The 16,330-nt window shown below is 51.2% G+C and overlaps 1 protein-coding gene across 3 annotated transcripts in view; it reads right to left on the reverse strand.

The window, feature by feature from the left end:
- The window catches only part of LOC147429045 (uncharacterized), a 207,264-nt gene that overhangs the window by 150,197 nt on the left and 40,737 nt on the right, over nucleotides 1-16,330 (reverse strand). For 2 of the 3 annotated variants that reach the window (XM_086495518.1, XM_086495516.1), the window contains exons 6-10: nucleotides 2,967-3,029; nucleotides 2,820-2,877; nucleotides 2,670-2,736; nucleotides 2,484-2,568; nucleotides 2,289-2,378 (exon numbers count right to left, since the gene is read on the reverse strand). In XM_086495518.1, coding sequence (XP_086351644.1) covers nucleotides 2,289-2,378; nucleotides 2,484-2,568; nucleotides 2,670-2,736; nucleotides 2,820-2,877; nucleotides 2,967-3,029 — 363 coding nt within the window. The remainder of the gene's footprint in view (nucleotides 1-2,288; nucleotides 2,379-2,483; nucleotides 2,569-2,669; nucleotides 2,737-2,819; nucleotides 2,878-2,966; nucleotides 3,030-16,330) is intronic. The other variant, XM_086495517.1, reaches the window with a different exon arrangement.

The following is a 16,330-nucleotide window of genomic DNA, read 5'->3' on the forward strand; positions in this document are numbered from 1 at the left end:
CCATCCTTAACTCAGCCTACAAAATTCTTGCCAAGGCTCTAAGTTTGAGGATTCAGCCACTTCTAGAGAGCATTATACATGGGACCAGGACAAGTTTTATCAAGGAGCGCAGTATCCTTGAAACCATCTTATTTTCTGGGAGGCATCTGCCCTCGTACGCCTCCATGGTGAGGATCTGGTGATACTTCTTCTCGATTTTGAGAAGGCCTACGATAGAGTTGACTTGGACTTTTTGGAGGGCACTCTTCGCAGGATGGGCTTCTCAGATACCTGAATTAGAGGTGTGTCAGCTCTTTACAGAAGTGCACACAGTCAGGTGCTTTTGGCAGGAGGTAGAGGAGATCGGTTCAAGCTGACACGTTCGGTCAGACAGGGCTGCCCTCTTGCCCCCTTCCTCTGTCTGTTCTACGCAGAGGCGATGAGCACATTTTTGTTTTCACAGCAGGTTGGTTTACGTGGCTTAGCGCTTCCTATTCGGGGCGATGAGCTACTGGATGCTAAGTTTGCAAACGACTCAGCTTTGTACTTGGAGGGCCATGAGGCCAACCTACACAGGTTTGAGCAGGCTCTAGAGACCTTTTGTTGTGCATCAGGCGCACTGATCGACTGGAGGAAGACAGTGGCTTTCTCGGTTGGCAGTGCTTCTACGCCAATGGGGACCTTCACGCAACTGGAGTTTCTCATATCAGTCAGGGCTTATACAATCACAGGATCTTGCACTTTCTTTGAGGTACAGAGGGAGGGCCACTTCCACGTCACTGTCGAGGCACCAAAGGTGGCACTGCTTTCTGCGGATCAGAGTAGTAGGCATCAGTGGGAGGACTTGTGTCATATACCCGACCCGGCCAAGGCACCAAAGGTGGTCGAGTGCTACTTTCAATGGATCATAGTAGTGGGCATCGGTGGGAGGACTAGTGTCATATACCCTGACCTCGCTGATCTTGAGTCAGGAAACTGGCGGCTCTGACCTCAACAGAGCCGCCCTTTGGTACGAGTCAGTGGGCGGGAACCCTTCACGTCGAGTACACAGCTTGGCTGGGTCATCACATATTGACAACATGGAGAGAGGCTCGTCCTGCTGCAGTGACTCTCTCGCGTCTGAAGGTTTTGAGAGTGCTTGTGGGACAGCACACAACTGAGGAGAGTCACCATGTTTTAATGGTTAGTTGCACATCCAGCTACTACAGTTGGGAGCTGGGTGGTGCACAATTTTGGGCAGCATGTGCCGCTTGTGACCACCCGGTTGAGACTCAGTGTCACTGTCTGTGGGACATCCCCATGGCACAACAAGTTTGGCTGCTGCGGTTCATCTGGCAAGCCTGCTGTTTTTGCATCTTCGAGTCTTGACTTGTTCCACCAGCGGAGATTGTTCGCGACATCTATCTGGAGCTGGTCCATAAACTCAGGGGCCAGTTTGAGACACTTCAGGGCTCCGACTGCATGCGGAAGCACCACGAGGCCGCCTTGCGACTGTGGCATCCAAGACTCTTCTTCACCATGGTCCATAGTGCGCCTAGATGGCAGTACCAACCACCAGTGTGGTTAATTCTTCCTCCAATTTCCTGATTTAGCTATCTTTGTACATACCTTGCTTTTCATCGGGAGAGTCTCCCCACATGTTGATGTAGCCCTCTCTAGCAGGGGCAGATTTTTGCTCGGATACTCCCAATGTGAAGCACACAATCATATGATCAAAGAAAGCTCCTCCAACACTCCAAATGACCAAAAGACACAATAATATGGACAAGGGAAACATCCTTGTCAAGAATACATCAAAAACTTAGACCTCTTCTCGACAGAGGTAGACAACTCGCTCTTCCATTCCATTGCCTTTACCTTCCCCCCTGCCAAGGAGACACGCAAGCTTCCTTCGGCCCCCCCAGCACCTCTTCCCCCTTCTCAATCTCCCCTCTAATGTGAATATGTATAGAAAATCTACTTCTGAAAAGAAGTAGACATTTGGCCCTTCTATCCCATTGCCTCCACCTTCCCCTCTAGTGTAAATGGCTTTCGTTCTCCATCCCTGCTGAAGCCAGCTTCCTTGCCCTTGCATCCCTCCCTGCTTTACAAACTATGTATGGAACATCTACTTCTCCTCTAAGTAGTGGAAGCAAACAGCCAGCTTCCTTGTCCTTCCATCCTTCCCTGCTTTACAAACTATTTATGGACATCGACTTCTCGATCTAAGTAGTGGAAGCGAACCCTTAATTGTTACATGCACTATTAAAAAAAGAGCTGATTCAATTTCCATCTTATGTGCAAATTTCACCACTATAAGATGACATTACCGAATCAAGTTCCTCTTCATTTCTAGGTGGCATGTCCTTCAAAGCAAGTTTTGCAGCATCAATATTTCCGGTAACATACTCAATTGCTGCCTAATATTGTGGCATGAATTGTCCAAATCAGATAAGAAAACTTTGAAACATTGACTTGCAATTTACAATGTCTAGTCTTTGCCTATCTCAAAATGCACAACGGACCTTCAAATTGAAAACCTCAACAAGCTTGGAAGAATTAAGGGCTTGGCTATTCCCCACACTCCACAGCTCCATACCTTCCATCTGACTTTACTTGAACCACAGTTTTCATCCGTAAAACCATGTCTTCAAGCTTTGGGAAAAAAATCTAAAATCAAAGTTCTAAACTGAAGAAATCAACATTTTTACCTTCCAACACTGAGTTCTGGGTAATCCTGTACACCATGGTCAATAATATCCAACAAGACTTTCAAGGCTGCCATCTCAACAAATAATATTCAGCAACAGCTCCTTAATTGTTTAAATCATTTAGTTTTTGTGAAGCAAAAGTCATGTTACCTTCAACATATTGCTTCAAGTGATAGAGACAAAGCGCCTTGTTGTAGGCAAGGTCAGCCTGCATCATGTAAAACTTGAAATCCAGAAAAAGAAAAAAAAAACAAGTAATTTCCCTGTAAACCAAAGTAGGCACTCGCTTGAGGATACCTGGAATTTCATTGATGCTGACCCATCTATGAACCTCTCAAGGGCTTCTTCATAGGCCTCTTCCTGTGCATTGCCCGGAAACAGACGTTTCAGATTTCTCCATTTTGCTCTTTTAACAGTAGATTTGAGACAGAAGTAAACATGTACAGTAAATGAACTTCCTTACAGTACATGGATAGGAATTTGAGTACAAGGCATTGGGCATCAGTGCAGGCTAATGTTAGGAGAGAGCTCTCCCTTGAGCCATTTAATTTTTCTGGCATAAAATATATACTTCTAATAGTTGATCTGCCCAAGGGGCTATATCAACCCCTACCATGAGGGAGTGTGTACAAAGTGGGGAGACCCTTCCATACAGAAACAGAACAAACGAGGGTACATCACAAAAGCCAAGTAGAAGGCTTGTATTGCAGCAGAGGTGTGCTCCACAGTCAACAAAAAAACTGACAAGACTACAAAAGCACTGACACCACCTCTTAGCCCATGCTGTGATCTAGCTTGGAAGTGATCATACTGAAGTATATGAATCAACTCGAGCTAGTAGGCTCTAAGGGACTTATCGGTGACTGTGGCTGACCCTCGAAAACTCAGAAGCACCAAGACCACCAACTAAAGAACATGACAGGACTGCTGATCAGTCCCCATCATAGATCCCTCTCCTAGGTCCATAACTCTTACAAATATCTGGCATGGACCACTGACAAGGTTGTCCCTCTTGCAGTCAAAGTTACACGGGACGGGAACGGGGGCCTTCGGAACGTTTCCAGAACCGGGGGGGGGGAGGGGGAAAGAAGAACGGGAACGGGGCTGGAACGGTGAGCTTTAAAATATGCATAAACTAGGCTTGATTGAACCTATCTGTTAGTAGAGATCCACACATACCCATTACTCCAAGTAGAATCATATTTAGGCTTGCTTTGCAATGATGCTTCAGTCTTAAGGCTTACTCGCAATTGTAGCACAAGCAGACGTAATAGCCGGTTGCAAACGCACTACACAGTGCACACAAAACATGAACTGATAGTGTCTAAGTCTCTTAAATTCAGAAGAAGGCACGCGCTCGCTGCTGCTGCCCCCCTCGCTGCGCCATCCCTCCCCCCCCCCCCCCCCCCCCCCCCCCCCCCAGCGCTGCTCGCTGTCCACCCACCCGCTGCCCTGCCCCGCTGCCTCCTGCCCGCATTGCCTGCCCTGTCCACCCACCCGTGCTGACTACCCGCCGCTGTCTCCCCCACCATTCCTCACGCTGCTGCCAGCACTAACCCCCCCCCCCCGGCGGCCCATTGCCCGCTGTGTTTTTTTTCTCCGCCCTGTGAGCTCCTTGCAATTTGGCCCCTCCAACACTGCGACAGTCATTGGGGTAGTGCTTTGTGAGCCTCATTGCAGCATCCTCCGGTCGCCCTCTTCTCACACCACAGCAGTAGACACAGATGGAGGCTCCAGCTTCGCCACAGAGGGACTCGTCAAAAGCCCCCTCGCCCGACCCCACTGAGCCCACCATTCGACTTGCTCTCTTGCAAGCGAGCCTTGCCGTAGAGGTAGAGCGATTGCAGGCGACTTCGGTCATCTGCAAGATTCTCGGCACCCGACCTAGCAGAGGAGAGCTGCGAGACGTTCTCCAGGCCCGCCTTTTCGCAGAGGTGGGCAAGATCTTGGATGTCCAGATTCTCGGACGGGGTTACTATCGGATCAAGTTTGAGACCTCCGAGATGGCGTCCAAGGTCATAGCTATGAGTTCACTGGCGATCCAAGCATCACACGCCCACTTTCGAAAGTGGCGACATGGTTTTGACCCGGCTTCGGATGTTCTAGTAGAGGAGGCAAACATCCCCATCTCAGTCTGCTTTCCGGGTTTACGGAGGGAGTACTTACCACTTCTTTCTAGGATTGGCTCCGCCATTGGGACTGTCCTAGAGACACCTCGTACGGCAGCATCGGTAGCTACCAAGGCGACAAGCATCCCCTCAGTTCGCGTTTTGGTCAGAGATACCCACACGCTCCCGAAGCTTATCCTTCTGCCTCGGGTCAGTGGGGGTTGGTTTAGACAGAGTGTGGAGTACTCGGGCCTCCCAAACCAGTGCTTCATTTTGCCGACAGATGGGCCATCTAGCGAAGGCCTGTCCACGGAGGAGGCCGCGACCTGCACCACAGCCTCAGCCCCAGCCTGTCAGGGCTGGCCCGCAGCCACAGCCAGCGGCACAGAGGACACATGCAAAGCCACCCTTCGAGCCTGGGGCTCCAGCGGAGGAGGGGTGGCAGCAGGCTCGTGGCCGACGACGCCAGGGGCCAGAGCGTCAACCTGGCACTCAGAGTGGCCCTCAGGTGCCTACTCAGCAGAAGTGGGTTCCCACGAGGAACCGCTTTGGTCCTCTTGAGCAGGAGGAGATCCCTGTGCCAACCCCCACCTCCGCTTCACCCTCGACAGCTGCTCCCCCCCCCCCCGAGTTCCCCCTCTCTTCCTCATCTTCCCCGCCTTCTGCTCCCGTCGCCCCTCTATCTCTGTCGCCCAATCCCGCTCCTCTTCTCCTCCGCTCCCCCCAGCTCCTTCTCCCCCCCCTCCTGCTCCAGTTTCACAGTCAACTCAGAAGACAGGTCCCTCTCCGACGTCTAGGAGATCTCTTGGCAGCGCCTTTGCCACGAGTCGCCTAGCGAGAGAGGGTCAGCCCTTCTTGCGGCCCCCTTTGCAAATTCAGGCATCTTCCCTTGCAACTATCCCTCGTGGGCTGACGAGCATTGACATATGCCGCCGCTGGAACTTCTTTGACTATGGGTTCACTCGTTTTCTCGGCGATTCCGCAGCAGACCATGAGGCAGCCTGCTTCAGGGTCCATGTTTTGTTCCTCGCAACTAGGGGGACAGAGGCCTTGGACTCAGCAGCTGGTTTCTCCTTCCCCCTCTGTGGTAGGGCCGAGACAGAGTGGTCCCTCGACTCAGTGGTGGGATGGTTGCATACACAGGTCCTACAGTTCTCTCACCACATGGGAGAACTTGGAGTTACAAATATGCTGCAGACTTTGTGGCCATTGGCCAAGTTTGCGGTGACACCCCTAGACTCAGCAGGATGTAGGCACATTGTGGTGTACTTCTTTGCTGATACGCAGTATTTGCCTTGCTATGTATACATTCATGAGGACTCTTGGACAGAGGAGGTTGCTTTACGCACGGCTCGCTCTGGTTGGGCTTGGGCTAGTCACTCACTGCAATCACGCCTATATAGAGGACTCTCGGATGCGGATTACTCCCCATCCAAGCCAGCCTCGAAGATAGCCCGTCTTGCTCTTGCGGCAGCATCTGTTCTCTCTCGCTCCCCATGAGGATCGTCTCATGGAACGTGCAGGGACTAGGTGGGCCCCAGTTTCAACGACAGCGGGGCCGATTGCGTCAGGAGCTTCAGCGTTGCCTTGTGGGAGGAGAGATTGATCTCCTTATGCTTCAGGAGCACCATCTGTGTGAGAGCCGTATTCGGCGATGTGGTCAGATTTTGCGTGGACGATATGATACCTTTTAGTCAGCTGCTTTTGGACCTGGAGGCATCTAGGGTGGGGTATGTATGACTATTGTGGACTCATTGCAGTAGGCCATTGTGGGCAGAGGGATTATTGTGTGAGGCAGGGCTCAGTGGCTTACTATGCAGGTTCAGGGTGGCCTTGTGAGCTTCCTGAACATCTATGCGCCCAATGTGGCGAGTGCTCGTGCAGAGTTTTGGTCACAGATTGTTGAGTCTTTGCCGTAGGCCGATCATTGGTGCATAGGACGGAACTTCAACATGTTGGAGGACCCTTCTGACAGGATTGGTGGCAGCCATGCTACTGTGCATGGAGTCCAGTTGGCAGCTTGGGAGAGGTTGTGTATGACTTTGAGGGTCTCGGATACATGGCAGCACTCTGGTTTTGTGAGGCTCCCAGATAGTCTTGCCTTCTCTAGATCGGACCGCAGAGTGGGAGGAGTGAATTTATCGCGGATAGATCGCTTCTACACTAGTGACCACTTCAGTGACTTGAGGGGATCAGTGGGCATCCTGGCAGGGATATCCTTCTCGGACCATGCACCAGTGATCCTCACAATGGCAAACAGGCAGAGGCGTGGGAGCACGATGCTTCGCATCCCAGAGAGGGTCTTGTTGGACTCAGCACTCAGAGAGAGGGTAGAGGCTCTCTGGACAGAGGGCATGGACAGCCAGGTTTCACCTACAGACAGAGTGGCCTCAGGCCTAGCTCAGCTTAGCCACTTTTTTCTTCAGGAGTCTCTGGCTCGCCGGGCTGCAGCGAGAGAGGCGGAGCAGGGTCTCAGACGAAGCATTGCTTCACTACAGAGGATGCAAGAGCAGCATCCAGACAGTCCATGGTTGGAGGAGCAGTTACAGCAGGCTAGACAAGAGCTTGCTAGCACAGAGGAGAGGCGTCATGAGTTTGCCTTTCAGCGACAGGCATCTCAGTGGACTCAGGTGGGTGACAGAGTGACTGGTTCTTTTTTTGAGACAGTGGGACCTCGACACTCGCATGCCAAGGTCATTCAGTGGAGGAGGCCCGATGGGTCAGCTGCTTGTGAGCCCGAGGATATGCGTGCAGTTGCTACTGACTTTTACCATGAGTTACTGTCGGCTGAGCCTCAGTCAAAGCGGCAGGATGCATGCAGGGAGCATGTTTGGGCACAGATTCCATGTCTTGTGACAGAGGAGATGCGCCAAAGGCTAGAGATGCCACTTCAGCTTGAGGAGCTGCACACGGCTCTTAGGGCCCTCCCTCGTGGTAGCTGTCCAGGTGAGGATGGGTTGACTCCTAGCTTTTTCTTGGAGTACTGGGACTTGCTTGGCCTAGATCTTGGTAGTGCTTTTCAGTACATTTTGCACACAGGAGTGATGCCTGACAGCATGAGTGAGGGCCTGATCTACCTCATTCCCAAGCAGGGTGGCTCCTTGGATGAGATTCGACAGTGGTGCCCCATCACCATCCTCAACTCAGCCTACAAAATTCTTGCCAAGGCTCTGAGTTTGAGTATGCAGCCACTTTTAGAGAGCCTTATACATGGGACTCGGACAGGTTTTGTCGAGGAACGCAGTATCCTTGACAACATCTTTACTTTCTGGGAGGCTTCTGCCCTGGCACGGCTCCGTTGTGAGGACCTTGTGATTCTTCTTCTCGACTTTGAGAAGGCATACGACCGAGTTGACTGGGACTTTCTAGAGGGCACTCTCCGCAAGATGGGCTTCTCAGATGCTTGGATCAGAGGGGTGTCAGCTTTGTACAGACAGGATCACAGTCAGATGCTTTTGGCAAGAGGGAGAGGTGAGCGCTTCATGCTCACACGCTCGATCAGATAGGGTTGTCCTCTCGCCCCCTTTCTCTTTCTGTTCTCTGCGGAGGCGATGAGCAGATTTTTGGTGTCACAGCACTCCCTATTCGGGGAGATGAGCTCCTGGACGTTGAGTTTGCCAATGACTCGGCCTTGTACTTAGATGGCCAAGAGGCCAATCTTCACAAATGTGAGCAGGCTTTGGAGACCTTCTGTTGTGCATCAGGCGCACTGATCAACTGGAGAAAGACAGTGGCTTTCTCGGTTGGTAGTGCTCCTGTGCCAGATTGGATGCCAGGAGAGGGTTTCAGGTGGATTCCCCCAGGGACTGCAGTTCGGTACTTGGGTTGTCAGGTTGGTTTGGACTTGTCTCCCGAGCAGCAGATTGCTCCTCTTCTGCTGTCCATCAGGAGAAAGCTGTTACATTGGAGCTCAGCACGACTTTCGCTGTCTGGTAGAGTAGTAGTTGCCAACCAGGTGCTGTTGGCGACTAAGTGGTACATCACTTCCTGTTGGATCTTCTCGAGTTCTTGTATCAGCCAGGTAGAGAGGCTGATCAAGAACTTTCTTTGGTCAGGACGTGACACTCAGATGGCCCGAGCCAAGGTGGCTTGGTCGGTCATCACGCTTCCTTGTTCTCAGGGAGGGCTTGGCATCATTGATCCAGCACAGCAGAGCAGAGCCCTTCTTGGGAAGTTCATAGTCAGAGGGCTTCTTCCAGGTGAGGAGCCCTGAAAGGAGTTCTTGCTGCAGAGGCTTCGTGCGAGGGTGCCTCAGTCAGGAGGCCCTTGGCAACCTTCGACCAGATGGATCTTTACAGAGGTGCGCCGAGTTGGTTTGAGCAGCAGATCGGAGGACCGCTTCGCTCTGAGTTTGCTTCGTTCTTGGGAGCTCTTATGGCGTGGCCTAGAGCAGAGACAGCCGATGTGCACGGAGGATCGCCTACGGCAGCCCCTCGTCTGGAACCCCATGGTTAGCACTCAGAGAGGCCAATTGGTTGGTAGTCGGCCTCATGTTTCCTGGGGTCCCATGGCAGCAGGTCCAACGCGCTCTCTAGGTAACTGGCTAGAGTTCACAAGTTTGTCAGAGGAGGTGCAGGGTTTCCAGCTACAGGGCATGAGAGGGGTGTAGAGCATGTGTCGGGACATCTCAGAGTCAGTTCTAGCTGAGTGGCTCACGCCTCTCGAGCCAGTAGCACCTCCGTGGATGGGAGCCTTCACACGACTCGACGTTCTCATTTCAGTCAAGGCCTGCTCAGAGACTGTCCCAGCCCTGTTCTTCGAGCTTCAGGGTGGGGGACGATTACAGCGAGTTGCAGTAGAGGCCCCGCACGTAGCAAAGTGCTGTGTCCAAAGGATCCGAGTGGTGGGCATGTGTGGGAGGACTTGCGTCATAGACCCTGACCCAGCAGCTCTTGAGACTGGACACTGGAGGCTATGGGCTTGGGAGTGTTGTCCACTGGCACGAGTACAGTGGGATCCAGGTGAGTGGCTATGGAGGGACCCCTTCTCTTCTGCACACCACCCAAGAGTTCCCTTCTTTCAGTACACTGTTCGGCTTGGACATCATATACTTGCAGCACAGAAAGAGGCCCGCCCCGCTGCAGCACGTCATTGGCAGAAGGAGGGCCTCACAGTCGAGTTCTTGGCAGCCTTTTGGCAGAGGCTCTGGGACTCCAGACAGCCGAGGCACGTCACTTTGTTTCAGTGGTGGCTGGTTGCACACAGACCTACAGCAGTAGGGAGCTGGCTTGTGCATAGTGGTCTCTCGGCCGCAAGTGTAGCCTGTGACCAGTTGGTGGAGAGTCAGCGTCATTGTCTTTGGGACTGTCCCTCGGCCCAGCAAGTGTGGCTACGAGTTCTTCAGCTGATGCCTACTCTCTCCACGGCTAGAAAGTACACTTGGGGGGCAGCAGCTTGGTCCACTCTCACGAGCCCGGCACTTCAGTTTGAGCTATCTTCCACCAGCAGGATGATAGTGATACAAGGGGGGCAACCTACACTCCAACTTGCTACAGAGCTTACTCCACAGGAGTGGTGCAGTGAGAGAGAGGAGTGTTGGGAGCTCATCAGTGGCCTGACACTTTGGTTCATCTGGCGGGCCCGCTGTTTCCGCATTTTTGAGGCTCGCTCTCTGCCACCAGCAAAGACTGTTCGTGACTTTTGGCGAGAGCTGGTCCATACTCTCAAAGGACAGCTTGAGGGACTACAGGGCAGCTCCGACCGCATGCGGGAGCGCCACGAGGCTTTCCTTGGACTCTGGCGCCCTGGGCCTTTCTACACCATTGTCCAGGGTGTGCTCAGATGGCACTACCGACCACCTGTGTGGCTCTTCCCTCCTCCCATCCCTTGATTTAGCCTCATTGTATATATGTCGTTCTTTCATTGGGAGAGTCCCCCCATCATGTTTGTTGTAGACCTCTCTTGCAAAGGTGGTTGTAGCCCTACGGGCAGCTTTCATTAACTAATAGAAGGATCTTTTTCTCGGAAAAAAAAAAACATGAACTGGGATCATCCTATTTAGGCATGCTTTGCAATGGTCCTTCAGTTTTAAGGCTTACACGCAATTGTGGCACGAGCCGCCCGGTTGCAAGCGCACTACACAGTGCACACAACATAATGCCTTTCTAAGCCATCACATTCAAACCGCACCGATGTCTAACTATAATAAATCTCGTCACATCAATAAGAAAAAATGATGCAATGTTGCAGTCATTTCATCATTCACACGTACTCGAAAAAAACAACAATTGTAAGAGTACATAAATCATTCAATTATTAAGGAATTCCAAACCAAAATCCCACAATTATGGTCAAGTTTTATGTACATATGATAAAGGCACTCAGCAGAGTACTATCATCTTGTCAGCACCCCAAAAATCTCAGAGAGAAATTGGTTGACTCCATTCTCTTCTCTGCCCACCAGTGACAAAGGAGTGGAGTGGCTCCCCTCTTGGGTAGCACACACCGCACTAGATTCAACCCACTCATTTGACATGCACTTCTAGAATAGCTGGATTAAACCAAAAGCCTCAAGGTAAAGTTCTAGTATCTAAGGAGTAGCTGCTATCACGTCCTCCTCCTCTATCCACTTTGCATCAAGAGCTCGATAATTCATTTATGAGTCACGGCGATGCTTATCTATTGCTTTCTTGTGCTATTCTTGAGACTTCTATAAAGATTCCTTAACCTTAGCATAAGCAGTCTCTAGATCCCTGCACAAAATAAACCTTTTTACCGTCCTCAACAATCTCGAAACGTGCATTTCCCGTTGAAGTATAAACAATGTTGTTCTATGAAAACTCCACAAATGGTAAATACTTCTCCCACTGAGAGTTATGTTCAGAGATATTGCACTTTAATAAGTCTAGAACCTCCGAATTGGTTATCTTTGACTTTTCATTGGTCTGTGGATGATAACCCCATTCTAATGGTTATGAGTTCCAGATTCTTGTCCAGTGGTGGCTCTAGTATCTCCCAGGAGAAGATAAGGGAGTGAGGATCGTTTTGTGGTTGTGCCCGACCATATCTGAGGTAGACGTACCTTTTCTAGGCAGTGCATTCCACGGTGTTGCCCACCCAGTAGGCTGGCAATACGATGGAATCCATCTTGTCCTTGGTGCACAAAATGGATGGAACCTTTTTGCCATCCTCAACAATCTTGAAAGGTTCCTTCACCGTTGAAGTATAAACAATGTTGTTTTATGAGAACTCCACCAATGGTAAATACTTCTCCCATTGAGACTTATGTTCAGAGACATTCCACTTTAAAACAAGTCCAAAACCTCCAAATTGGTTATCTTTGCAGTCCATTGGTCTGTGGGTGAAACGAGACAAGAATTTGAGCATGGTACCCACATTCTAATTGTTAAGAGTTCCAAATTCCTGTCCTATGGTGGCTCTAGTATCTCCCAGGAGAAGATTAAGGAGTGAGGAATTTTTTTGTGGTTGTGCCTTTACGGATGTATGCTAGACATACCTTTTCTTGGCGGTGCATTCCACGATGTTTCCCACCTAGTATGGTGCATGAGGCGGGACCCCTGTTCCTAGGGTTTCCTAGGGTTAGAGTCTCCAATTATCTGTAGTCGTGCTATTAAATGTGTGTCATGGGTCACTCACTTATAGTGAGTTTACACATTTATTAGCAGTTTTCAGACATTTTAAGGATTGTGTGGCTTCTGGCTGAGTAGGACAATTTTTTTATTTTCCTTTATATGGAGACCCCTCCTTGTACTTTTTGGCATGTGATAAGTGAGCAGAGCTTCCAACGTTTGGGCTACACCCTCTCTCTAGGTTTGTCTCTCTAGAGTGTAGATTTTTCTCTCTCCTCTCTCTAGTCTTTTTGAGCACCTCTCTGGATTCTAGAAGTAGTATCTAGTTCTTTTGTACCCATACATGGTATTAGATTCACCGTTTTAATATAACATTTCATTTCATTTCATCTCTCTCTCTCTCTCCCTCTCTCTCTCTCTCTCTCTCTCTCTCTCTCTCTCTCTCTCTCTCTCTCTCTCTCTCTCTCTCTGTTTTATGCATCGATCTCGCTTCCTCTCTCTAGAGCTCCCCTTCCCCTCTTCAGAGACACCTTAGTTCCAGGTTTGCCACTTGCAAATTGCACCCGAGCCCGTTCGGTGGGTGGTGCACGGTAGGAGGTCGTATATGACGAGATCTGTCATGATATATTCGAGATCTGTTGGCTACCCAGTCATGAGAGTAGGTTTGCTCGTGGTTACAAACCAGAGCACCACCCGATTCACCCTTTTCCACTACACCTTTGGCATGGTATCTGTCACGGGCTTGGACACCCCAAGTCGGGAATCCAACACGACACACGAGAGAATCACTTAAAATATTTCACAGCTTTAAAATCACAGTTCACTTCGGCCCGATGTAGTTCCATGCCTAGAGAGATTGGCCCCAAAGACTGGCGCACCTTTTGATATTTCTTTTATATTGATCTTTGAGCAATGTACAATTCCCGAAGGGTCCTCTGCTCTCAAACTCTGCCTCCAGATGCTCTGAAGAGTGAGGCCCTTGGGTTCCTTTTTTTTTTTTTTCCGAGAAATAGATCCTTCTATTAGTTAATGAAAACTGTCCATAGGGCTACATCCACCTCTGCGAGAGAGGGCTACAACAAGCATGATGGGGAGACTCTCCCAATGAAAAAACAACATATATACAATGAGGCTAAATCAGGAGATGGGAGGAGGGAAGAGCCACACAGGTGGACAGTAGTGCCATCTGAGCACCCCTTGGACTATGGTGTAGAAAGGCCCAGGGCGCCAGAGTCGAAGAAAAGCCTCGCGGCGTTCCCGCATGCGGTCGGAGCTGCCCTGTAGTCCCTCAAGCTATCCTCTGAGAGTATGGATCAGCTCTAGCCAAAAGTCACGAACAGTCTCTGCTGGTGGCACAGGACGAGCCTCAAAGATGCGCAAACAGCGGGCCCGCCAGATGAACCAGAGAGCTACGCCGCTGATGAGCTCCCAACACTCCTCTCTCTCACTGCACCACTCCTGTGGAGTAAGCTCTGTAGGAGGCTGGATTGTAGGTCGCCCCCCCTGTATCACTATCATCCTGCTGCTGGAAGATAGCTCAAACTGAAGTGCTAGGCCCGTGAGGGTGGACCAAGCCGCTGCCCCCCAAGTGTACTGTCAAGCCGTGGAGAAGGCAGGCATCAGCCGAAGAACACGTAGCCACACCTGCTGGGCTGAGGGACAGTCCCACAGACAGTGACGCTGACTCTCCACCAACTGGTCACAGGCTGCAAATGCGGCCGAGAGACCACTATGCACAAGCCAGCTCCCTACTGCTGTGGCTTTGTGTGCAACCAACCACTGGAACAAAGTGAGGCGCCTCGGCTCTCTGGAGTCCCACAGCCTCTGCCAAAAAGCTGCCAAGAACTCGACTGTGAGGCCCTCGTCCTACCAATGACATGCTGCAGCGGGGCGGGCCTCTCTCTGTGCTGCAAGTATATGACGTCCAAGCCGAAGAGTGTACTGAAAGAAGGGGACTCCTGGGCGGTCTGCAGAAGAGAACGGGTCCCTCCATAGCCACTCACCAGGATCCCACTGTACTCGTGCCAGTGGACAACACTCCCAAGCCCATAGCCTCCAGTGTCCAGTCTCAAGAACTGCTGGGTCAAGGTCTATGACGCAAGTCCTCCCACAGATGCCCACAACTCGGATCCTCTGGAAACAGCACTCTGCTACCTGCGAGGCCTCTACTGCAACTCGCTGTAATCATCCCCGACCCTGAAGCTTGAAGAACAGGGCTGGGACAGTCTCTGAGCAAGCCCTGGCTGAAATGAGAACCTCCAGTCGTGTGAAGGCTCCCATCCACCGGGGTGCTACTGCCTCGAGAGGCGTGAGCCACTCAGCTGGAACTGACTCTAAGATGTCCTGACACATGCTCTGCACGCCTCTCATGCCCTGTAGCTGGACAGCCTGCACCTCCTCTGACAAACCTGTGAACTCTAGCGAGTCACCTAGAGAACGCGCTGGACCTGCCGCCATGGGACCCCAAGAATCATGAGGCCGACTCCCAACCAAGTGGCCTCTCTGAGTGCTAACCATGGGGTTCCAAACGAGGGGCTGCCATAGGCGCTCCTCCGTGCACGTCGACTGTCTCTGCTCTAGGCCACACCGTAAGAGCTCCCAAGATCGAAGCAAACTCACAGCGAATCTGTCCTCCAGTCTCCTGCTCAAACCAACTCAGCGCAACTCTGTAAAGATCCATCTGGTCGAAGGTTGCCAAGGGCCTTCTGACTGAGGCACCCTGGCACGAAGCCTCTGCAACAAGAATTCTATCCAGGGCTCCTCACCTGGAAGAAGTCCTCTAAGGACAAACTTCCCAAGAAGGGCTCTGCTCTGCTGTACAGGATCAATGATCCCAAGCCCTCCCTGAGAACAAGGAAGTGTGATGACCGACCAAGCCACCTTGGCTCGGGCAATCTGAGTATCGCGACCTGACCAAAGGAAGTTCCTGATCAGCCTCTCTACCTGGTTGATACAAGAACTCGAGAAGATCCAGCAAGAAGTGATGTACCACATAGTTGCCAACAACACCTGGTTGGCAACTACTACTCTATCAGCCAGCGAAAGTCGTGCTGAGGTAAAATGTAACAGCTTTCTCCTGATGGACAAAAGAAGAGGAGCAATCTGCTGCTCGGGGGACTAGTCCAAACCAACCTGACAACCCAAGTACCGAACTGCAGTCCCTGGAGGAATCCACCTGAAACCCTCTCCTGGCATCCAATTATGCATAGGAGCACTGCCAACCGAGAAAGCCACTGTCTTTCTCCAGTTGATCAATGCGCCCGATGCACAGCAAAAGGTCTCCAAAGCCTGCTCACATCTGTGTAGATTGGCCTCCTGGCCCTCTAGCTACAAGGCTGAGTCGTCAGCAAACTCAGCGTCCAGAAGCTCATCTCCCCGTATAGGGAGTGCTCAGCCTCTCAGACCAACCTACTGTGACACCAAAAATCTGCTCATCGCCTCCGCATAGAACAGAAAGAGAAAAGGGGCAAGAGGACAACCCTGTCTGACCGATCGTGTGAGCATGAAGCGCTCACCTCTACCTCCTGCCAAAAGCACCTGACTGTGAGCTTGTCTATACAAAGCTGACACCCCTCTGATCCAAGCATCTGAGAAGCCAATCCTGCGTAGCGTGCCCTCTAGAAAGTCCCAGTCAACTCTGTCGTATGCCTTCTCAAAATCGAGAAGAAAATCACAAGGTCCTCCCCACGGAGCCGTGCAAGGGCAGAAGCCTCCCAAAAAGTGAAGATGTTGTCAAGGATACTGCGTTCCTTGACAAAACCTGTCTGAGTCCCATGTATAAGGCTCTCCAAAAGTGACTGAATCCTCAAACTCAGAGCCTTGGCAAGAATTTTGTAGGCTGAGTTGAGGATGGTGATGGGGCACCACTGTCGAATCTCATCCAAGGAGCCACCCTCCTTTGGAATAAGGTAAATCAGGCCCTCACTCATGCTATCCGGCATCACTCCTGTGTGCAGAATGTACTGAAAGGCACTACAAAGATCTGGGCCAAGCAGGTCCGAGTACTCCAAGAAGAAGCTGGGAG

The sequence above is a fragment of the Adiantum capillus-veneris genome, chromosome 22 (assembly GCF_014529385.1).
Source record: "Adiantum capillus-veneris isolate H3 chromosome 22, ASM1452938v2, whole genome shotgun sequence".
NCBI classification, from domain to species: Eukaryota; Viridiplantae; Streptophyta; class Polypodiopsida; order Polypodiales; family Pteridaceae; genus Adiantum; species Adiantum capillus-veneris.